The sequence below is a fragment of the Onthophagus taurus genome, chromosome 1 (assembly GCF_036711975.1).
Source record: "Onthophagus taurus isolate NC chromosome 1, IU_Otau_3.0, whole genome shotgun sequence".
NCBI classification, from domain to species: Eukaryota; Metazoa; Arthropoda; class Insecta; order Coleoptera; family Scarabaeidae; genus Onthophagus; species Onthophagus taurus.
Genome location: NC_091966.1, coordinates 23136777 through 23162202, shown reverse-complemented (window position 1 = coordinate 23162202; position 25426 = coordinate 23136777). Strand labels below are relative to the sequence as shown.

At 32.8% G+C, this 25426-nt stretch overlaps 2 protein-coding genes across 3 annotated transcripts in view; one reads left to right on the top strand and one right to left on the bottom strand.

The window, feature by feature from the left end:
• Window positions 1-25426, top strand: part of LOC111414372 (dynein intermediate chain 3, ciliary-like) — a 47681-nt gene that overhangs the window by 4884 nt on the left and 17371 nt on the right. For both annotated transcript variants that reach the window (XM_071198530.1, XM_023045692.2), the window contains exon 4: window positions 18968-19619. In XM_071198530.1, coding sequence (XP_071054631.1) covers window positions 18968-19619 — 652 coding nt within the window. The remainder of the gene's footprint in view (window positions 1-18967; window positions 19620-25426) is intronic.
• Window positions 7571-9423, bottom strand: LOC111414373 (uncharacterized). The gene is made up of 4 exons (XM_023045693.2): window positions 9070-9423; window positions 8844-9003; window positions 8685-8759; window positions 7571-8367 (listed from the first exon to the last, which is right to left on the bottom strand). The coding sequence occupies exons 1-4, from the start codon at window positions 9147-9149 to the stop codon at window positions 8128-8130; spliced, it is 555 nt and encodes a 184-aa protein (XP_022901461.1). The 5' UTR covers window positions 9150-9423; the 3' UTR covers window positions 7571-8127.

Genomic DNA, 25426 nt, shown 5'->3' with positions numbered 1-25426 from the left:
CATTTGTGACGTTTTCTAGACCGTTACGGTGGTTTTCTATAAATTCCAAAAGGCGGCTGGGGCTCCAATGTGCTGGGATGCCTTAACTGCATTCAAAGCTACGGATTGGAGTACGTTTACCACAGGTTCCATCATAGCCGAGTATTTGGCCATTAAAATAAAGCTGAGAATAAATGAAACTCTAGAAGCTGCTGCATGGAGCTGATAAGTATTTTTCTAGTCGCATTATTTATTCTTATTTTCTTCCCCTGACGAGGTTTCAAAGGCCTGCGTTATAATAGGAAAATTCTCATTAAAAACACTAATATTTTTGTGTTTCTCGCTCCACCTTGTTTCGCAATGCTTGGAAATATTTGGTATCAATTTGCGTCTCAAAACTGATTCTTAAAAAAATGTAATAATATCTTTGATGGTACCTTCCTTTGATGAAAGCACTTCTTTCCCGGACATCGTCGAACAAGCGTCAAATCCTAAACCAACACATTTGTCCGGATCAAGATCTTCTTCTGCCGAAAACTCATCTATTGCTTTTGCAATACATTTCGCATCCAAAGCATAAAGTTTGACGAATCCGAGGTATACTTCTTGAACTTCTTTGGTTTCCAGATCAAAATATGGCATCCCATTCGATAGTTGTTCAGTACTCGAGATGTATATTTATTGTGTTTAAATTTTTTTTTTCGAATCTATCCCTAGGAGGGGTAATATATTTCGCACATTTCAGCGTTTGTGTAATTCATTTTTAATTTTGTAATACAAGTTTACTTTTTGCAGGTATAAACTAATTGTTATTTTGACAGGAGGTAGCTTTAGTTATAAAATTGAAAGCCTACTTGTTAAAAATAAATTGTACAATTTTGTACGATTTGGAAAATTTTGAAAAGACAACTTTTGTATCATTTTTTCTTTTTTTTATTTTGCAATTATGAAGTTAACGCTTGCTTTTGTTACTTGTTCTAACGTTTTAGTAAAATAAAATTTTTATTTCAAAAAATTGACCATGTTATTTAACATAAAGGTTGATTTTTCTCGAAAACGGTCAACTTTAGAGATCATGACCTTCAGTACCTTTTTTGTGTAGAAAACATTGACGGTTCAAATGGGCGTCTCATACCGTACTTTTTCCGGTGGCGTAGAAGTTGAGGACAAAAACAACCACTACCACTTTGTTTGCTCAGGACTTTTTTATTCTAACATAACCCTACATTTATTTTTGCAGTTTCTAATAGTAAATTTGGTTTAGAATCTTTTGTCACTGTTACAATAATTAGAGAATATTGATAAAAACCACCGTTTTCGTATTAAATGCAAAAATGTTAGGCTCCGAATTCAATAACACTAAAAAAAAAATAATTAAATAATCTGAATTGGCAATGGCAAGAAAATCGAACTGAGCTGTCCTAACTATTATGTATGCAACATGTCCAAGTGTAGACCAAGTTGTACATATCTTATTGTGTTCCTTATTTATTATAATATTCATCTAAATATGCAATTTGTTCATTGTCCAACGTTTCGACTGTAAATTATAAGCGAAGCGTAATATTTCTTAACATGCATTCTAATTTGTCAGCAGGCATATCATTTCGTGAAAAATAGAATGCATGTGGTTGCTTCCAGAAAGTGGTAATACCTTGCAACATGAAAACAAGAGCATATCGTACCAACTTGTGTGTTCTATTTCCATTTCCAAAATCTTTGATACCTTCAATTATGTGTTTGGCTTTATTGTATTGGAGATGCTCACGTATTGCCATTTCGTCAAATGACAATATACACAATTTATTAGCTTCCTTAATGTTAACATAGTGTTAGGTGTCCTTAACATAGTCGCTAATATGACAATTTAACAATTTTACGGGTGTACTTTTTGAAGGCAATGCTGTTATTCTTCTTTATAAATCATAGCACTTATTGCTACGTTTATATAGAGATAGTTGTTGCGGAGTGCGCTTTAGGTTAATTAAAATAAAACGTTTTTATTCTTTAACAACAACTTTTACTATTTTACTTATAAAATCAACATGCGGTCACACACAAGGTTCATGATTGCCAACTTCTTCTCTTACAAAAACTTTATTTCAACAATAGTGCTATAACTATCTCATCAAGCGAATATCGTCGTCCCTTTGGTTTTTTAGAAGCACAACATATTTGGCCCACAAGAAATGTAGATGTTGCAAATGAAACGTTCTTCAAAACTCTCTAACATGACTTTCTTTGGCTTTTGTAACAATGCTCTCTGTTACTAGTGAATTTGGTGATATCTGTAACAACAGATTTAATGTTAATTTTCTGATGTGAAGTAGCTTGTAGTTAATTACTTACACCTAGTAAATTTTAATGATAATAATTACCTGTGTTTCAATGTTATATTGGTTAGTTGCAGGTAATAATGTAGGTATTGCACTACGTTTTAATAAAGTGGATGTAATGAAACAATCTTGCGAAAAATGTCTATTACAAATTTTTACAGAAGTTGAAACTATTCTAGGTATCATTCCCATTGATCGTTGCCACTGAAAAGACCTAGAGTAGAATAATTTAATTAATTGTACAAAAATTTGGAGTTTTTTTTCACTGGAGTGCAAGAGAAAACATTCAAACAACAAATACATTGAACTAATATTAGAACTAAAACTAGAACTAACACTAGAAACTTTCGGGTTTTGCCGGGTGTCTTTTAAGAAAAGGTTTGACGTTTCGGATGCCATGTTGCAACCTTCTTCAGAAACTGGTTTGAAGTAACTTTGTGTTAATTCTGGTTCGAATTAACTACGGTCGTGAAAGCTTTCGTACTTAAACAAATATATTATGAAAAATGTTCTAGCACATTTAATTTTCTCGGAAAATGGATAAAATTTTGATTTCTTAATATAACGGCCAGTCCTTAATGGTACCTCAGGAAAGGGAAAGAAATTGCGATTCCGACGACTTCACAATCAAATATCATCTAATTAGTATTCTTTATGTAAATTACTGAGGTTGTTAAAAGCGCAAAAAAAGTTATATAGTTACGACCTTGATGTAGAGAGGGCGTTAGGTGTTCGGTTCAGACTCAGGCGCTGGTGCAGTCGCGGCGTGGCGTTCGGATTTTTAAAATGCAACTGGCACCGTGATTCTTTCTAATTTCATAAAAAATTTATTCCTTATTTTTTGTTATTTCGATGTCGTAAACGTTCATAGCGTGTTATGCAGAGTGCGTATGAAAACGTGTCGTTATTATAGTATCTATTTCTTGTATTTTTTCGTGGTCTATATACATATGGTTATTTTTATTTTAGTTATTTTATATTGTTACATTTACACAGGGTCTCACGTAACTGGTTCGTTAGAACTTTATCAGGTTCCATCAGATCCATTTGGACCTTTCGATCTAAAATATTTTCAAGATAGCTGCTACTTCCGGTCTGCCGGAAGTAGATATTAACTTCGTTATTTTAAATGAAATGCTATAGTTTTTATTACATTTTGTAATTGTACGTAAAAAAATATGTTGACTTTGATAAAAGCTATTGGTACCTAGCGTTTCAATTAACGTTTCAAAAAAGCTCTAAATTGGCATGACTACTCTTGAGATACTGTCAAATAGTATCTTATACAGGTTGATCAAAAATTGAGTTGCCGTTTCTCCATATTCAATGGCGAGAAAGTAGAAAATTTTAAATGGAACTCCCCATATTTTTTTAGCCTGTCAGAAAGGTAATTTAATTCTCTACAAATTATCTATAAACATTCCCATACCTATTTATTGTAGTTTCTCTCATATTAGGAAATTTATCAAAACATGCTTGCGATACAGGCTTCTTTATTAGAAAGCCATGGAATTTTGACAGTTTTTTATCCATGTTTGTATTATTATAGTCCTAACTTACATCATTTGACAATGGATGTAAGTCATTGAACATCATGGCAAGTTATTTCAATGCCGATATTTGAAATTTCTTTTGTATTGACGGCAAATGTAATAAACTTTTGGACAGGACATGTCGAACACTTAATGAGAGACGCTTAACTAATAGAACAGGAAATCGTGATTTGGATTTTATCAAATTTTGGCCAGGTGTAAAATTAAGTACAAAATGAATACAATTGATCCCATTTTGCCCTATCATTACCATTTTTTCAATTAAAGTGTGCAAATTTTAAATTATTCGCTGACCATAATTTTAAAATGCAGACCTTTTGAGATTATAGCTTACAAACATTTTTTTTATCTTAACTGTTTGTATAATCCTGCTGAGCAAATAACAATTTTCATATTATATATTTTAATATCTAGATATTTTCTGATAACCCTTGATTGAATGCTGACCAGGTATACTATTCCTGCTTTTTTTATAGCCAAAAAACATTTAATTACCACCCAGTGTTTAATGTTATTTAATTTTTATATTCTATTTCTATTCTATAACACTAATCAATTCTATCCGCTGTTGGATAATAAAGTTTATCTACAACTATTGAATTATCTATTCGTTATACATTTGATTTTTGACGGGTAATGACACGCATTACCCATGACTGACAAAGTGTTAAATAATGAAGCCATTATTCCACAGTTCTGACACGGTCTACTAATCAAAAAATGATTTTTTTTCAAAATTAAATAATTGTAGATAAAGTATAGTATTCAACTTGCGTATAATGGATGTTACCCACTCAGATTACAACACTCGCTCGCTTCGCTCGCTCGTGTTACAACTTTATCTTCGTGGGTAACAGCCGCCATTATACGCTTGTTGAATAATATACTATTATCCACAATCACCTTATAATTGAAGTTTTATCCACACTTATAAACCGTATAAAGTACCACTTTATCCACTAGTGGAATAAAGTTACTTTGTCCACGACTACTATATATCTTACGAATGAGTTTTCTAAAACAAAAGGGTAGTCATTTTTCACGGAGTGAATAATAGCAGTGAATAATAATCATTATTCACGGGTAGCCATCTTGACCAGACTAATAATAATTATTTGAAACGTCAAAATTTCAAAAAACGTCAATTTAATTCAACTTTTTAGGACTTTCTAAAGGTTAAATTAATTAATTTTCATAAAGAAAACGACGTTTCATAAAATTGACATTTAATTTTGACAACTTGTGAAGTTGGTTACAGTTGCTAACATTGAATTTGTGCCACATTGACGTTTAAACTTTATTCAAAAATTTATTTAAAAATGAATTTAGGGAATCAATTTCAATAGTCGTAGACAAAGTATAGTATTCTACTCACATATAATGAGCTATTATTCATTCAGGATAATTATGCCACTCGCTACATTAGTGACATAAACTTAACCTTCGTGAATAGCCCTCATTATATGCTCATATAATAATATACTACTATTCCACTAGTGGAATAATGAAAAATACAATCTTAAATTCATCACATCCTATTTATTATTTATATTAACATTGACATTAACATTTATATTAATAGACATATCATTCTTTGATTTGTTTGTCATATCCTTTGATTATATATAATATGGATTGAACCAACGAGAGAGATAGCTTGCGCAAGGTGATCGAACCGAGATAGACATAGAAGCGTACTGACATATAATATATCTATCTTTGTTACACTTTCACATTATCGCTTTCCATCTGCGTCTATTCACCTTGAGCAACATTTTTGTTAGGATTGTGTCATATTATATATAATCAAAGGTCATATCACTTTCTTCCATTTTTCACCAACTTTACCTTTATAGTAGAAACCACGAGAGCTGGCAGTGACAGATCGCTTAAAAATGGTATGAATCAAGATATGGACGTACGACTTAGATTATTTCACCACATACATTTAAATGTAGGTTATGTTAGTAATGGAGGTTATATGTCAAACATTGTCAAAGATATTATTTAATGATTTTCTTTTCAAAGAAAACATTTTCGGCTTGTGAAAACACTAACAGATTCATGACAACACTCACAAGACGTTTTGATTTGAGGTTATAATTATAGAGTGACATCCCTTAGAAGAACAGACGTACTTTTTCGACGTGGCCATTTGAATTGTACAGCAGACATATTAAACTAATGCTATCTCTTTCCAACACACATTACTCTCTAGCGGTTTGTGAACTACGTATGGCATTTGTAAGAGCGGAAAATGATGATTTACTGCCAGCTCTCGTGGCGTCTACTATACCAACTTTCACACTTTTACAAATATGTTACATATGGAGTCGATAAACAAAACGAAAATAAAGAGCACCAATTCAACACCTCCCAATGGTTTTTTTTATTTCTTCTTCTTCTTCAAAAAGTTTTGGGTTGGTAATGGGATTTGGAAACAAACCCAAAACTTTTTGAAGAAGAAGAAGGTTTTTTAGTTAATTCCAATGATTTTTGAGGTAACAGCGGCTGTCAGAGTGAAATGTCAAATCATTTTTTGACATCAGATGAAATGTTGGCGATTCTGATTCTAAATGAGTGTGATTGTGTGATGAGTGTGACAGCGTTGTATTGCATGCATGTTTTAGATACATTCTATTCACTTAAGAAAATTAAACGTTCGAGCTTCGCTCTCGCGTTTAAACGTTCTTACGTGAATATAATGCTGCTTAAAAACACTTACACAATAAATAACTATTATTTATGTTAGTATGTTTCGCTTTTTATTGGATTAATATTGCTTTTTAAACATCGACACAATAATATACGCATATCCGGTATAATTAGCGCCATCTATGAGGCGGATAGCAAAGCCTTGTTTTACTGATTTATACAGATTTCATTACGAATTCCCAATATTTTGATAAATCGCACATTTTACATTTTACCCAAATTTCGAGATAATAACAATTCAATTTTACGTCTAATTACACGTAATCTCTTCCTACATTCTACTAGTATCCTTGAAGCGTTTACGCCTCAATTTATTGTTTAATTTCTCGTAAATGTCGCTTTACATCAAGTGTTATTTAGGACAAACTTTAGGATTTTTTTTGCTACAAATACAGCAATTTTACAACGTGAAATACTTCAATGTGTGTGCTTTAATTCTATGTATTCACTTTTCCATAATAATTTGCCATGAAGTTGTAATTTGAGTAAAAACTAACCTCTACCGGCACATATAAAAGTGGTTATTTAAACGTCCCCTTAAGTCAACAGGTTTCTGTAGTATATCTAACAACATGTGCGCCATCTGCTAAGACTTTCTATCAAGATGACAAAGAGAAAATATCGGTATTATGATGTGATAATAAGAGCCCTACTCTGTGTTTCCTTCCACAGAGTATACAGAGGCCGGACTCCGGCTAATAAAAGTGGCACTCCTATCTATCCTTGTTTAACTAATGAAAACTTCGTATGATACTTTCTCTCTCACATAAACTGAATCGATGTAGATGGCGGTAGTGTAGTGGATCGATAAATACGAGCGGGAATTTGAATATAAATCTCATTACTCTTTAAAATTTTTTTTAATAACAACTTCCAAAATATCAAACATTTTCATCTCAAAATAAATAAGTTGTAAGATGAAACCAGCGATTTTTTGAACTTGTTATTAAAAAAACTAATAAAATATTATTAAATAAAAATGTAAACTTCAGAAGAACAAATCTATGTATATTTATAGACAAATATTTACATTTAATCGTTTTCATGCTCATGGGGGCGTTTTTGTACAATGGTAAAGCATTTGCTTCAAGGCTAGAGGAAAACCCATGAAAAACTCTAACATACCATAAGTCAAATAAATTTGTAGACAAATTTAGGAATATAAACTGCAGTTGCAAACAACAGATTTAAGACAGCCAGAATAAAAAAATTCTACAAAGCGACTAAAATTAAAAGTATTACAGTGAAAACGAGCAGTAGACAGAATTAATGATAAAATGTTGTTTTACTTATAAAGTAATTATTGTTTTCAAATTAAGAATTTATATAAACTTTAATATTTCTTTTTATTTGTTTCTGTTCGTATCAATTAGAACAATATTTCAGCGACCAGAATAAATTATAACATAGCGACCAAGACGAGAATTAAAACAAAGCGAAAAGGAACAATATTTCAGTGAGTAGAATAAAGTAACAGAGCGACCAAGACAAGAATTAAAACAAAACAAAAAGGAACAAAATTAAGTCTTGAATGTCATTTGTAGTTAATTCTTCTTCAGGCAGACACATTCTGGTGTGCTTAACATATCTCTCAGTGGTTCTAATGTGGTTTTATTTTCATAATTCTTTTTAAGTCTCCGGATCTGTTTCTCTTTGTTCTTTAAAATTCGTCGCAGTGATTTTTCTTTGATTGTTGCACTAGACTGGGTCTTCTTAAATACTGACTCTGTTGTTGGATTTGTAGCGGAGGAAGGTATGGCAGCGTCTTTTGTTATATTTAACTCCTATAAATATACAAAGTGTTATTTTATACACAAATCCGGTCGTTTTTGTTGACAATTTTACAGTGTTCATGATTTTATTTACTTAAATATGTATTTTTTTGGTTTGTTGCATCATCAATAAACATGTTTATTATTATTATTAAATGCCCACCAACATTACAAAGTAAAAAAAACCTTCTTCAGTAAAAAGTGATAATGTATTAAAAAATAACAATAACCAGCACAGAAATTAATTAATATTTATTTCTGACAGCTCTCAGCATAATATGGTATCGTATCAATGTTACTGATAAAGTGAAAACAAAAGTAAAACTTACTATGACAGAATCCGTTAAATTATCTTGCTCCAGTTTAGGCTGTCTAAGCGATTCACTCGTTACAAAGTGTGCTTCCTGAATAAAGAAAATGTCATTAGAACTGTAAATTTAATTCTAAAAGTAAATGGAAGCAATTAGAAGTAAGAAATTAGAATTTACATTCATGATCACTCTTAAAGGCTTTGCATCTCTTTTTAAGGTCAAGGGGGTCTTATTCAACATAAAGCTTTCCTTTGTAAAATGATTGTTGCAAATTCTCATTCGTCTAGAATATGTGTTTTCTGCTGGTACACCAAGACACTCATTCCATGATCGCTGTCTAAAATATTAAAGTAGATTTTCATTTAGTACAAAAAATCTATCTAACTTAAATTTATAAATTTACTTATTGATATTTAATGGAAAAGAAAATAATTTAACCACTTCCTCTGCCGAACGTCCGCAAATGTAGCAATTCCTATCCATTACAACTAAATTCTACTATAAAACTCGATTAGGCCTTAAAAACTAACTAATTCTAAGATAACGAACTATGGTAATGAACTAATGAAAACTAAGGTGTACAAACAAATAAACTACTAAACAAATCTATGTAATAATCAAACGATATACAGGCAAAACTACACAATAATTAAACAAGACACAGATAAAAGATTGATGAAATAGATACAAATTTTTAAATGGCTGAATAAGCAAGTCACGCAAGTTCTGATAGAACTGGACCAACTGGGACCAACTGGACGTAGCTTTGGGGTTTACAGATTTATGACTTGAAATACATGGCGCCATCTATTGCCTTCTTTAAATTCTACGAGTTTACGACTTAAAAATTTTGAAATAAATGGTGTCATCTATTGGTTTCTTTAAATACTACTGTAACGCGACCATTGCGCCATCTACATCGATTCAGTTTATGTGAGAGAGAAAGTATCATACGAAGTTTTCATTAGTTGAACAAGGATAGATAGGAGTGCCAATTTATTAGCCGGAGGTCGGCCTCTGTATACTCTGTGGTTTCCTTCATAGAGGTCGCTAGTGACAGATCGAAAGGGTCCGCATGTCGAGATGTTACCCGCAATCCCGCGAAAAAGTAGCAGTAGCAGCCCGTTACAAGGTGGTTATGACAAGCGATAACGGATGCTTCCAAGCTTTGTATTTGTGTCAAAGAAAATAAATTAAAACGAAAATAGAATCCTTTCATTCAAAACTACATACAGTCCACAACATTTGGTCCTAGGAGCCGGATACAGGAGCAGATTTCCGAAGAAATTGGTTATTGAATCATCATTTAACAACTATTTGGCGCCCTAGCCGCAGATTTCGAGCCGGTCAAGGTCAGTCCTTTTTCTTTATTTCCTTATCAGTCTTTCATCACAATGGAAGATTTGCTCAAGAAACGAGCCCTTATAAAATCCAAATTAACGAGATTCGAAACATTTTTAATGTACCAAGCAAAACAAAAACCAGAAGAATTAAAGATTAGGTTGAATAGCTTCGTTAAATTGCTACCAGAATACGAATCCATTCAAATTAAAATCGAATCATTTGATTCAACACAAGAAAGCGATAGAGAGGTATTTAAAGATAGATATGACGAATTAATAACAGAAGCTCGTAAATTTCTCGATAGTTTGAACCCACAACTTGATACCCTTACAATTTCTACCCCAGTCAGTAGCAATGATAATTCAAACAAGCAATAAATTAAATGTCAAATTGCCAAAAATCACTCTTCCAATGCATCAAATAAAATCGGCACAAAAACTAAGCGAGCATGGGAAAGTTCTATTAAAACCAATAGGTACAATACCAGACCTCAAACAGTTGTTTGAGTTTTTGTCTTTACAGTGCCTCATTCTCGAATCAGTAGAAAGGAAAGATCCAACACAGTATCTTGTCAAAACCATGCAAATTTTTTGATTAGACGCCAAAACAACGCTTCAAGAAAGTCGGGAATTTTAAACTTTGCATCAATTGCCTTAAACCAGGTCATGTACACGTAGACTGTAAACTAGGCAATTGAAAGAAATGTGACAATGTTCATAATACCTTGTTGCATTTTGGAAAATGTGACCTTTCTACTGCACGTTGTTTTGATCCTCCAACGACAAGTGTGGTATCTGCACATACAATGAACAATAGCAGCGAATATGTTTTATTGTCTACAGCTCTATTACGGGTAAAATATGCAATGGGAAATTTAATCAGATGTCGGGCTTTAGTGGACTCCTGTTTAATCAAATTTTATTACCACTGAACTTACATCTAAATTGAATTTATAAAGAACTAAGATTTTAGCATTCATTAACGGGGTTAATCAATCGAACATTAATGCAACCACTAGAACACAGACAGATACTTATTCATTAAACAAGTTTACCAACATGATATATCCTGATTTTCATAAACCCAGCAACGTAGATATTTTGCTAGGCAAATCAAATTATATGGAAATGAAGGAACCATACTCCAAAAAAGAAAACTGGGTTGGATAATAGCACTTTTGTTTTCTGATTACTCGTAAAACTATTAATAAGAATACCTTCTGCATTATTGAAATCTTTAGAAAGATTTTGAAAAATTGAGGAATCACCGAAGGTTAGCCATTTATCTCCTGAAAACTTGGTCGTTTTCGCGTTTCGTTGCCGTTGAAGGACAATCCTCAAATTTTAGGTGAATCCTATGATATTGCAAAGCGACGATTAATCTCATTGGAAAACAAATTCGCAAAAAAATCCGAATTGAAGGAAGATTACACTAAATTTATGTCTGATTACGAGTCATTGTGTCACATGTTTGAAGTTAGAGCGGATAAAATGGGGAAATCGGAACATCAAAGGAAGTAGTACCTAAATTACGTACCGCACCACAGTCTATTTAAAATGTCTAGCATGAGTACTAACTTGAGAGTAGTGTTTGAAGCGTCCGCAAAGACATCCTCGGTATCTTCTCTAAATGATTTGCTCAAGGTTGGACCTGTGGTTCAAGACGATTTGATATTAATAATCTTGAGGTTTCGACTATATAATTGTGTTGTCTGGGGACATTGCTAAAATGTACCGGCCGATGAATATTCACCGAGAGCAAAGAAATTTGTAACGAATATTATGGCGTAACGATTCGAATGATACAATCAAACATTTTACGTTGAATACGGTTACTTATGGGACCATTACAACGCCTTATTTAAGTACGCGTTGTTTATATCAATTGGCAAGAAATAACGAGATTGCCTATTCAGACACTGCTAGATCTATTGATCATGATTTTTATATGGATGATCTATTAAAGGGTGCACATTCTGAGCAAGAAGTATTAAAATTAAAGCAGGAAATTTCAAGCATTTTGAGTCAAGGCAAATTCGAATTACGAAAATTTAATTTTAATATTCACTAGATTAATAACAACAATGAGTTGAAGGATTTAAACTTGATTGAAGCTAAGAGAACAAGAATTAAACTAACCAGTAAGTTGAAAACTTTAGATCCATTCTTAGACGAAGATGGTCCTTTGAGGGTAGGTAATTTTACCCTCTAAACACAAATTAACTGAATTGATCATTCGTCATAAACATTTGGAAAATTTACATGCTGGTGTTCAAACTCTTCTTTCGATTATAATACTTGAATATTGGCCTATAAACGAAAAAAATGTGATTAAATGATATTACGTTCATGCATGATTTGTTTTCGAGTAAAACCTAGATTCATTTTTCCAAAGATGGGTATGTTGCCCAAAGAACGAACAACACCAGTACGACCATTTAGGAATGTAGGTGTGGATTGTATAGGTCGTACTAATCAAGGATGGTAAATTAAGAAACTGAAGGTTTGTTAAGTCCTACGTTTGTTTATTTGTAACTGATTTGACATTTGACACATTTCTGATTGCATTTAAAAGATTTGTGGGTAGACGAGGTTTATATCGATGCCTATATTCCGATAATGCTACTAATTTTAAAAGTGCTAAGAATTTAATGATCTAGCTAAGGATCCTGATATTATAAATTATTCCCGTGACAAAAGGGTCATTTGGCACTTCATTCCCGCAAGAAGCCCTCACTTTGGTGGGATTTGGGAAGCTGCGGTTAAACGGGTTAAGTATCATTTAATGAGCACAATCGGTGATGAAAGACTAACAACCTATGAGACCTTTTCCACAGTTTTAATCCAAATTGAGTCAATCGTAAACTCAAGACCTTTGCTTCCTTTATCCTCTGACCCTCAAAATTTAGAATTATTGACTCCAGGACATCTTTTAATTGGCACGGTCTTATTGGCAGTTCTTGAAGTAGTTTCAGAAATTTTTGTTAACCGATTAACAATTTACAAACAACTCCAAAAATTACACCAATCATTTTAGAAAAGGTGGTCGTTGAGAAAAGTCTCCAAAAATCTCCACGTTAGAAAACATGAAGATTCAACCGAGAAGATCTTGTCAAAATGAGATGTTTGGTTCTGGTTAAAGATGACAACCTTCCCTCAATGCAGTGGAGAACAGGAAGAATAGAAGAACTCCATCCTGGTCCAGACGAAAAGGTTCGTGTGGTGAAGATCCATACTTCAGGTGGAACTGTGTCTAGAGTTTGTGTTTTACCACTAGATGAACAGTAACGGACTTTATATACTTTCTTAGGTTTCTTTATGTATTCTTTTTTTTCTTTTGAAAGATAACTCCACCTACAACTAGAGAAAAATGTTGTTGCAATTAACTTTTCGTTTTTTTTTTTTTTTTATTTGATTTTATCGCTAAACCAGGTTACTAAAATCTTATTTTAAAAATTATAATGTTAGTTGTATTGAAAAGAATTCTTTTTTCGAAAAAAGATGTAGTTTTTAATTTAAAGTTGATAAATGCTCCACTTAAATGGTAAGCTTTTTAAATTAAAATAACTTAATTTTTATATTAAGATATTTATGCTATTGAGATAATAATGTATAAATGTTAGCAGAAAATGGATTCAACTTTATTATTAAAAGAACGATATTTTAGTTTAAATAAACATATTCTTTTTTATTTTTTAACCCAAATAGTGTCAGCTTTAAAGCAAAAATTAGTCATTATACAGGTTGAGTCAATAGTGCGGGGACGGAAGATAGTGGCTTTACTGTTGAAAATTAGAAAAATGTTTTTGTCATCATATACACTCACTTCCATAAAAATTGCAACGCCTAGAATTTTTTGAACGAGTTCATTGAAATTTTCGTCAATGATGTCTTTCATTAGAACAAACGATTAAAATTTGAATAAAATCTAGCTAGTAGTTAGGTTCTTTTTTATTTTTTCCTTTGCACTTAGTAGCAATAAATTTAAAGAAATAAACAAAGTGTAATTAACAGTCAATTTTGCAAAGTATTGTTTACAATTTCGTTCTGAACTTGGGAACACTGCGAAGAGTACGTCAACATCAACATTTTTCCCAATTGACTGATTTTGAACGTGGCCGTATTGTTAATAATAATAATAATAGGACTTTATTTCCCACAGGTACTACCCAGTTACAGGAAAAAAAATTATAACATCACAATATTTAAATTAACTAAATGAAAAAGATATAACTATAACCAAAATACAAACTAATATAACATAATAAACTAATCGTAATCATAACTACTAACAATCTACTGCATGCTGAAATGATCCAAAGTTGCCGCAACCAAGCGCACCTGTAAAGGTGCATTTAAACCAAACGAACAAAGAGCTAGAGCTAGAACAAGAGCATTCTTTCTTGATCTTTTAGTGTAAATGAAAGCGCGTTTTTAGCGTTTACACCAAAATATCAACGAGCAAAAATGAGAATCAAGAATTAGAATTCTTGCACATAGATGTTTAGATCAGCCGAACGAATGCTCATTCGGCTAGAACACAAGAACGCTTTGAAGAGACCGCTCCGATGAGCGAGCACGTCCGAACACGCAAGAACGCTCTAAGCAATTGTTCGTGCGCTCTAGTGCCGTTTACATCAAGCGATCGAACATTCCTAGAATATTCCCGAGAATCTTTGAGAACACAGACAAAACAACGAAAGAATGCTCTACATCTCTTTACACTAAAAGAATATGATAGAGTGGGGATAGAATGAGCATTCGCTCGTCTGATGTAAATCGACCCTTAGGGCCTTTGCGTTCTCAAAGATTCTATGGAATATTCTAGAAATGTTCGATCGCTTGATGTAAACGGCACTAGAGCGTGCGAACAATTGCTTAGAGGTTACGTTTAGTAGTTTAGAAGGGTAGGTTGAAAGTACAAATAGGGTCAAAACGTGCCCTATTATGAGTTAAACATATTCCCCAAATTTCATTTTCCTATTTTATGGTTTTTGAGAAAAAAAAATTAAACCAAAATTTTCCGCCATTTTTGGAGGGGTGTAGCTCCTTAGGGGGGCCGAAGTCGCCCATGGTTCATATATCAAAGTACCCTTAAAATTCACTAAAGAATCACCCCTTGAAGTTTGTTGCAGTTATTCAGATACACTCTGTATATTATCAATATCTGAGCATTGATAATATTATTGAACGTGTGAGTAGAACGATTAACAAATTGCCAACATTGAAGGGATGGTTTGACGAAAACCAAAATATTTGATATATTGATAATAAATATTGACAGTCTGAGGGGGAGTTTGACAATCATCAATCTTTTGGAGTAGATACGCGAACCTCATTCAACAAATTCATGTGACAAAACGTGTCTCTCTTTAGAAGCCATTCCCTAGCCCATATTCTCTTTTTCTTCTGGCGTTTTATTGTTAAGCTAAAATAATAGTTACTCAAGCTTTTTGACGGTATGACATTTTTTACTGCCAGCGCGAACTAAGTAGATCGTCAAGAAATATTGATAGTCTGACGCAAATACAGTTTGTCAATGTTTATTGGCCATATTGACAATATTTATAGATCGTGTGAAGGCTACTTAAGACAAACAATATTGAAAATATTTACGAAAATTTGTCTTAGTAATTTCTTAGTCAATCTTAGTGATTTATGTGTTTAGACCAAAAATTTTTACACGAATCGTCATCATTGTGACTCTAGTATTTGGGATTAAAATTATGCCACGACGTACAGAAACTAGCGCACCTGGTATGGATTGTTTCTAATTAAGCCTTTTTGCCTAGCTTGACTACCCCCAGCACCACTGTTGCGAATGTAATTATTATCTCTTTTCATTTTGCCCACATTTCACTAATATCTTCCAGTCTCCGGATATTCTGTTTCAACAGTGTAGTCTCCACTTGATTCCGATATTGCTTCGACTTATGTTCGTTTTTTAAGGCTTCAATGTTTAAACGGTCTCTTCGTATGGACCTCACGTTCTTTACGGTGGATATACTATCTCTAATTGTAAGTGTTGCCATTAACCTGTTAACTGTCTTATGAAGCGAAGCTGATGGTCTTTCGTAATGGCGCAAAACATTTACCGCATGCGAATATATACGTCATAAACATTAAGTATTAACATATTGCAGAAAAACTTTGTAATAACAATAAATAAACAAAAAGATTTAATATAGAAACATTTAATATCTACGATATATCTACAGGCAAATAAAAAGAAAAGTTTATTGTTTAACTTAATTAATATGTTTAACTAAAAATGAATGCACTAAAAATAAAACATAAAAGTATATATACAGTTATTCTTATATATATAGTTACTATATAGTTATTCTTTTGTATGATATCGTCTAAAACATGGACCCGGACAAAGACGTGTATGGCATTCCTCACACCAGTATCTTGATTCTTTTCTTGCTCCATTTTGACTACATACAACACACCTCTTCGTTAGTTTTTCTTTAGTTGTAGGTGGTATTATAGCCGGAAAATGTCTTTCAATTAGACGAGAAGGTTTAGGTGTTTTAGATCGTCTTATATAATTTTGTCTAGCGATAGCATTATTTTTAATCATTTGTTCAGCTAATTCTAAAATAAAACGCAACCGCTGTTTCTTTTCGCCCAATTTTCGATATATATGATAACAATTCAGCGTGGTTATACTCAAAAAGTGCATGAATATTTTTATATAATACTTTTTTAACCTGCGTCTTGTTGCAGAATATGAACTTAAATAACAGTCAGTCAAGTCAACTCCTCCCATATTCAAATTGTAGTCAATAATAACTTTGGGTTTAGGAACTATTCGACCACTTCTTGTTTTTACCATTTCCATTGAATCACAGTTATATCTTTCTTATCTTTCCACTTTAAAATCATCTGTTTTCTTCTATACATAGCAATTACTTCTCCCTTTTCTAACTCTTTTTTCTTAATTTCATCTGGAATGCCCTTTCGGTTAATTTTCATTGTTCCTATACAGTCTGTTCTTCTTCTTAGCAAGGTATCAGTTAGACTTGGACTGTTGTAAAAATTATTCTAATAAACGCAATAACATTTATCTAAAAGACTATCGGTCAGTTCCAAAACAACCCTGGCAGTAATTGGTTCGTTTTTATATCGAGAAATTTCATATCGTGTGGTTGCTCCGGTGTAAATAATAAAATTATAAAGGTATCCTGTCTGACTTTCACATAGTGCAAACATTTTCATACTAAACCGTTTTCGTTTGCAAGGTATGTACTGTTTCCAACTAAGTCTTCCTTTCCAACCTATCAATGATTCGTCTACAGCTACGTTCTTTGCAGATATATACACTGTTTGAAATTTATTTTTTAGGTGACTTAAAATAGGTGATATCTTATACAGGTTTTTGTCGAGAGAATGTTCATTATATTTTTTGTTATCGGAAGAATGCAAAAATTTCAACAACAAACGAAATGTTTTTTCTGACATTATTTTTGAAAAAAATGCGGTTGCATTGGTTTCTCTTCTTGAAAAATACATGCTAATCTCCGGTTTTTCGCATATCCTTTGTAAAATTAAAAGTCCTAAGAATGTTTTTATTTCTTTAAGGTTAGTATTTTCCCAATCTTTCTGAGAAAAAGGTCTCCAAAATTTGAACAATATTGTCCTTATGTACTGTATTAATTTGTATATCAGGTTTTCCAGAGAACGGGAATGATGGACGCGGCACCCGATTATCTCTAGACCACAATACGTCTAATGGGTCTACTAAATTTGGACGCGATTCATCCTCGTCACTTTCGATATCTGATGTTTCATATACGCTGTTCGAGGAATGTTCTTCAGAAGAATCAAACTTTCCTCTTCGACATTTTACTATAAAAATATATTTCCCATTTAATATAATTGGAAATTTCTTTTAAAATAAACGTAAAAATATATCAAAATCGATAATTAAAAGATTATTACTTACTCACAGTAATTAATTACTTAATTACATATACTCGCCACAACACTGATCGTGCACGTTCAAACACGTTTCACTCGAACGTTTATTCAAAACGAGCTGATGAACAAACTGACGCGTTTATTTCAATGTACAGAATATCATATGCGCACATAATCGTATTAGACATTATGTTTAGCGCAAAAAAGTAAACTGCAAATATATACGTCATAAGCACCTAATAAGTGATATATATTATGATACACGTATATATTCGTCTTAAATAGTTAACGGGTTAATAGATAGTGATCGCTATCTATATTTGGGCCACGGCGTCTTCGCACGTCTAAAATGTTTGAGGTATGTCGGGCTTCTATGAGGACATGGTCATTCTGGTTAACAGTGCCATTGCCAGGGAATTTCCAGATCCCTTTATGAATATCTCTATGCGGAAATCGTGTTTCTCATTATCATTGGATTCCTCGTGTAGACTTTCACGGCCTATAGCGGTAGAAATAATTTTTGTCTAACTACTTTGGCGTTTATGGTTTCCCTATAGCAGGATAGAGTGTTGCGTTTCAGTACTCCTTAACCCCTCAATGCCATTAGCATAGTGCTTCACATTCTCTATGGCTTTTCTATTATAAAGGAGTTTCGATACTTTTACCGTTTATCGACGGTGTTAAAGTTAGATGTCACTACTACTAAAAATAAGAACAACCCAAAAAATTGAACTTGTATGACAGGTGTAAATTATAGCATTTGAAGCAATTAAACAAATGTACAAATGCATTGATGGACGTTATGCAAATGTTGTTAGTGTCATATAAGTTGGGTGTTGGCCACTTCAGATAATTTTTAATGTTCATAATAAGTATATCAATATTTTATTACTACGGTATATTTTTGAGACAACCATTGTATGCCTTTAAATATACTTCAGGTATAATGTCTACATCATTTTACTATTCACCTATGTATCTGATACTAACTAATAATACTGATAAAAGAATAAAATTATGTTTTGCTTTTAGAAAATCCAAACGTACCGTTATTAACATTAAAACCCTCAGCGAATGCGATTTGCCTCGAATACAACCCTAAAGATGTAAACACGTTAATAAGCGGTCATATAAACGGTCAAGTCGGAGTTTGGGACCTGCGGAAAGGTTGCGAACCTATAGATATGACCGTAATGGAAGTTGGTTTTCGTGATCCGGTTCATAGCGCATTATGGATAGCGTCAAAGTCAGGTTATGAGTTTTATACCGGGTCAACTGATGGTCAAGTGAAATGGTGGGATTTGCGTAAATTGAATGAACCGTTAGAAACTTTAATTTTGGATTTGAGTAATCTTCATCATCAAGTGATTTCACACGCTTATAGCGCCATCCGCCTTGAATACGAGATGACAATGCCCACAAGATTTATGGTAGGCACTGAAGAAGGCTTCATCGTGGCGGGAAATCGTAAGGGTAAAACACCGCAAGAGAAACTCACTGGCAAGTACCAAGCTCATTTAGGGCCGGTTATGGGATTGGAAAGAAATCCGATGTATGCTAAAAACTTTTTATCGGTTGGAGATTGGACGGCGAGAATCTGGTCAGAAGAGTGCAGGGAAAGTTGTATTATGTGGACGAACTACCATAAAGCTATGTTAACTGATTGTGCTTGGAGTCCTACAAGGTAACAATTTCGGGAACATATTAGATTCTATAGTGATCTTTGAAATAGCACTTTAATAATTCAGTGTTAACCTAATATCTCAGTCCCTTGTAAAATCACTACCTATTTATACTAATTTTATTGTTAATATTAATCCTATTAATTTTATACCATGAATTTCACTTAAGATGCAATATTACAAACATGTATTTCCATAGAAACCAGGGCGTACCTACTTATATTGTCCCACATAAAATGCAACATGTCAATATAATTTGGCATCAGTAGTATTTTGATATACAGTCGTTTCACGTAACTGGTTCGTTAGAAATTTTTCAAATTCCACTATTCGTAGAGATTTGAAATTTTAGTATCATGGGTTGTTTATTCGAATCTAAAATATTTTCAAGATGGTCGCCTCTTCCGGTCAACCGGAAGTAGACCATAACTTCGTTATTTTAAATGGACTGCTATAGTTTTTATTACACATTTAATTGTACGTAAAAAAAATAGGTTGAGATTGATAAAAGTTTTCGAGTTATTTTGGTTTTAAGCTTGTTTTGGTAAATTTCAACATGGTCTTTAAAACCCCATATCTCAGCCAACGTTCATTCAAAAAAGATCTACATAGGCACGATTACTCTTCAGATGCTGTCAAATGGATAGTCATCCATTTGTTGTATCGGAGTATCTTATACAGGACAGCCAAAAATTGAAGTACTGTTTCTCCTCATTCAATGGCGAGAAAGTCGAAAATTTTAAATGGTACACCCGGGCACGCCCCATATTTTTTAGCCTATCAGAAAGGGAATTTAATTCTCTATAAATTATCTATAAATATTCCTAATACCTGTTTATTGTAGTTTGCCTCATATAGCAGAAACCACGAGAGCTGGCAGTGACTTGACGTTTAAAAATGGTATGAATCAAGATATGGACGTACGACTTAGATTATTTCACCACATACATTTAAATGTATGTTAGGTTAGTAATGGAGGTTATATGTCAAACATTGTCAAATTTAGGAGAGGTTAAGCAGCGAGAAATCGTTAATATTAATTTATAATAAAATTTATGTAATTATTAATTTATTTAACAAATACTTTAAAAGGTTATTTACAGGTCGCAAGGGATTAAGTAAGTTTTATTTAAACAGTGGTTCATAATTTATTCATTAATTATTAATTTATTTTATTTTCGGCTTGTGAAAACACTAAAAGATTCATGACAACGCTCACAAGACGTTTCGATTTGAGGTTGTAATTATAGAGTTACATCCCTTAGAAGAACAGACATACTTTTTCGACGTGGTTATTTGAATTGTACAGCAGACATATTAAACTAATGCTATCTCTTTCTAACACACATTACTCTCTAAAAAGCCAGGTTTGTCATATATATACTATCTCCTATATCGCTGACTCCCCTATCTAAGCAATGAGTGGCGAGCGTTTCCATCAAAAGCAGACGGAATGATATATGTTTTGTCTTTGTCGTGCCCCCATGTCGCGAAGGCGCTTGCGCGAATCGTAAATTTTAAAGAGTTTGAAGTGTTTCGCGCGTATTTTATGCAGCTTTGAAATGCAATTATTGTAGATAATTGACTTTAGTTATAAATTATCGTAGATGCATCAAATAAATTAGAATATATGTACTTTTGTGTGAAATTGACGTTGAATATTGCTTTAAATATCAAGTTTATGTAGGTTGTTCATTAAACATTATATTCTTTAAAATTAAATTAATACATATATACATAGTAATTATTAAAAATGTGTACCAAAATATAGTTATTAATTTTTAACATAATTTGTGAGCTCACGCCCTTTAATGAAGTTGTTACATTAATTAAAGATATAAAATATGTACTTAGGGTACTTACTATTTAATGTACATAATATTCTATCATAAAATTTTCATCATATCGATGTAATTATTAATTAAATTTTTAAGAAAAATGTTTCTAGAAAAGGAGGGTTTTGAATTCTTTTTTATTACACTGAGATCGTTCCTTCTACCTGCTCAACCAATTTTTAGGCCCCAAAAATATCTTTTAACAAATTTTCTTCACTTTCTTAACAAATAATAATTACATTTTAAATTGCTTAGTCCTAAAATATGTTAATAATTATGTTATTATTTATTATACACATGAAACCTATAATATACATAACTAAATATTTAGATTTTAGGTTATGTTTGTGTCAAACATTTATTTGGAGATTTATAAACATCAAGGTCATCAGCTGCTATCAATTTTTAATTCACCGTCCAATAAGATAAAAGCGTACTCACCACGTGTTCACGCATGTCTCTTGAGTAGACGGGGGCACGACAGAGACAGATATATATATATATCTGCACTCTAGTGTTTACACTCTTTTGCTGCCTTAGTCAGCGATATAGGAGATAGTATATATACAGGGTGTCACACAAAAAACGCCCCAAGCTGTAACTCTGTCATTTACATTCCGATTTTCATGAGCGGGTTATCAAATGAAATGGTTTCATGAATACTATGATTGATGCTACAAATAAATTTTTTCCAAGGCCGTCTTCAATTTTAAGCGATTATTAACTTTTGCTTTTCAAATTGCTCTATATATTTTTCTTTACGGCATTGGATAGAGACTGTTTTTCTGAATCCACTGATGTACAATACATCCATTTTGAATATAATTTTAGTAGAGAAAAGACACCTGTATATACAGGTTGCCACACAAGAACGCCGCTAGCTGTACCTCTGTCATTTACCTTCCAATTTTCATGACCTAGCTATCAAATGAAATGGTTTGATGAATACTATGATTCATGCTACAAATAAACTTTTTCCAACGCCATCTTTAATTTCTAGCGATTATCAACATTTGATTTTCAAATTGCTCGGTATGTTTTTCTTCACGCTATTGGATAGAGTTTTTTTTTCTGAATCCATTAATGTACAATACATCAACATTAATTGTAATTGTAGCATAGAAAAACATTAAAATAGTTTCTGAACATTCTCTTAAAGTCACTTCTATTATACTGTAGTGTGCCATGGGATAAATGAAAAAACAACTTATAAGTATCATTTACAACTGCTTCGGGCATTGAAATAACATTTAATGACTGTTATCAGTTTTGCGTGTTATTTTTTTCCATGGCACACTGCAGTAATACAGAAGTGACTAACAAGGGAAGTGTCACAACTGTGTCTCACCGATTTCGATGCAATTTGGTACAGTCATAGAATGGGCCAAAATAAGGTTCGCACATTTTTTTATACGTGCGGTAAAAGCCCCTGGGGCGAGTTATAGGGGTTGAAAGTTTGGAGAAAAAGTACGTTTTCACTTATATTTTGAAAACGAAAAGTGCTATCAAAATTTGGTAAATTGTAACTGATATTCATTTTAAAAGAGCTTTCTTTTGATGTGTCACACATATAGCAGAGGGTTAAAAAGGGCGAACTACCCCTATTTTTTTGGAATTATTTAAAAACCACCCTATCGATTTTGGCGGCATTAAGTATACTTCTAGTGCGTTCAAAAATATTAGTTAAGGGTTTTTTCCCATTCGCCCTAGATCAACCCCAGCGAAGTTACGGGGGTTAACATGTAAGCACTTTTCGTAAGAATGATGTGATAAAATTGTCAGGTATTTTGAAAATACTTTAAACAAAACCGTAAATTAGTCGCACAATAAAATGTTTAGTGTAAAATAAGGCATAATACACCATATAGGGGTTGTTGGGGTTATCCACCCCCTTAAAAATTAATTCTATCCCGGGCGTTATTTGTCGATTACGGCGAAATTTGGTACTGTGTTTGGAATTTCATTTCTGGATTTTCAAAATGGTCTGGTCTCTCCTCTATATAGCCACTTGCAAACCATGCGTATTTAAAAACATTTATAAACCGAGGGGAAGCCAACTGGTTATGCGTCAACGATTGCAATTTTAATATGTTATCCCTCTGATGTAAATTGACATCATACTGGTAAAGAATAATCTGATCAGAGAATCTTCTAATAAAATTTTTCCATATTCTGAAACCAAATACATCTAGGGGCTGTATTTGACCTGTTGTCCCTGCAGGTATAGATAAATGTTTAAAATTAGTACCTGATGGAGTTATTTCACTAATAACTTCAGGACAATGGCCACTCCAAGAATCTAATAATAATAATGATTTAGAACCAGTATTTGGAAAATATACATTTTGGAGCCAATTTTTCATGTGTTCTGAAGTTAACTTTCCAGATTTTGATGCCAAAACGAATATATTGTCTGCTTTAAACATTGTATTTGCTACCCTCGGTCCAAAGCTGCCAGAGGGTTCTTTTAAAACAATAAAAAGTGGAGAAAGAAGTTTCCCATCAGCAGATATTACGGGTTGAATTGTGTAACTGTGCGTTGTAGATGACACCGACTGGACCACACTTTCTACGGTTTTAACTCCTAAATCGCTTAATGTTCTTCCCGAATGGAATTCCAAGTTAAAACCGCTCTGATCCGAATTGTAGGTGTTTTCAGGTCCATATATTTGGATTTGTAGCTTTGCCTCTTTAACGAAATCTTTTGCTAAAGTTTTTACTCGATCAACATTTCCAATTTGTTTTTGGGATAGAAATTTTGTTATTTTTCGGCTTACTAACCGATTTGCTTTCTTAAAACGTTGCACCCAGCTATGAGATGCTTTGAACAGTTGAGGAGATAAATTCTTTTCATTTCTAGCTTGTATAGCCCATCTGCGTATATCAATATCATGTAGTGGCAATTTATTATCTACGGCGGCTCTCGCTTGATTAATTACAAATTCGGTAATTTCTGCTAATTTTTCTTTGTATGTCCCTCTTTCTTCAATATATTTAGACCATCTGTGCAATTGGGTCTTTGACGTTACTTTTCGGTATTTGTTTTTTACGGTTTCTAGTTTCAAATAACCTTTCTTCCCACTTGTCCAGTAATTTACCGCCTCTAATTTGTACTCGTAGTCGATGTCATCCTTCAATGGACAATGAGCATCAGTATCTTCTACAAACCTGTCAGTTGTATCCTGGTCTTCAATAATTTGCTGACCGTCATTGATGCCATTGGATGAATCGAAAATTAATACAGTTTCGTCTTCAATTTGCATATTGTAGTCTTCCATACTTTCCATTAAAATACGCTGTATATTTTCTTTTAAACTAACTTCTGCTTCATTTACAGGAGTCTGGGGAATATTCATAACAGTAAAAACTGTCATTAGCAAATTTAAAACGTTTATTGGGTTTATTGTAACCATTGCTTCTGTCAGTTGCTCTGAAACTAAAATCTACCCACTGGGCACACGTTCTTTTATACTAGAAAAAACTATTTTGAGAAATGACCTTTAGCAAGCGGCACTAAAAAAACAAATATTGTGCCAAAATTTTTTTGGTAGGTGTATTTTTGGCAACATTATGTAGAATAAAAATAAACTAATAAACTATATAAAACAAACACAGTACCAAATTTCGCCGTAATCAACAAGTAATGCCCGGGATAGAATTAATTTTTAAGGGGGTGGTTAACCCCAACCACCCCTAAATGGTGTATTATGCCTTATTTTACATTAAACATTTTATTGTGCGACTAATTTACGGTTTTGTTAAAGTATTTTCAAAATACCTGACAATTTTATCACATCATTCTTACGAAAAGTGGTTACATGTTAACCCCCGTAACTTCGCTGGGGATGATCTAGAGCGAATGGGAAAAAACCCTTAACTAATATTTTTGAACGTGCTGGAAGTATACTTAATGCCGCCAAAATCGATAGGGTGGTTTTTAAATAATTCCAAAAAAATAGGGGTAGTTCGCCCTT

Excerpts from the sequence above, each read along its gene's own strand:
- LOC111414373 (XM_023045693.2), bottom strand. The coding sequence starts at position 9,149 with ATGGATAGGAATTGCTACATTTGCGGACGTTCGGCAGAGGAAGTGGTT. Across the intron at positions 8,760-8,843 it reads CTTTAAGAGTGATCATGAAT|GAAGCACACTTTGTAACGAG; the intron begins GTAAATTCTAAT and ends TTCTTTATTCAG. Across the intron at positions 8,368-8,684 it reads ATTTAACGGATTCTGTCATA|GAGTTAAATATAACAAAAGA; the intron begins GTAAGTTTTACT and ends GTATATTTATAG.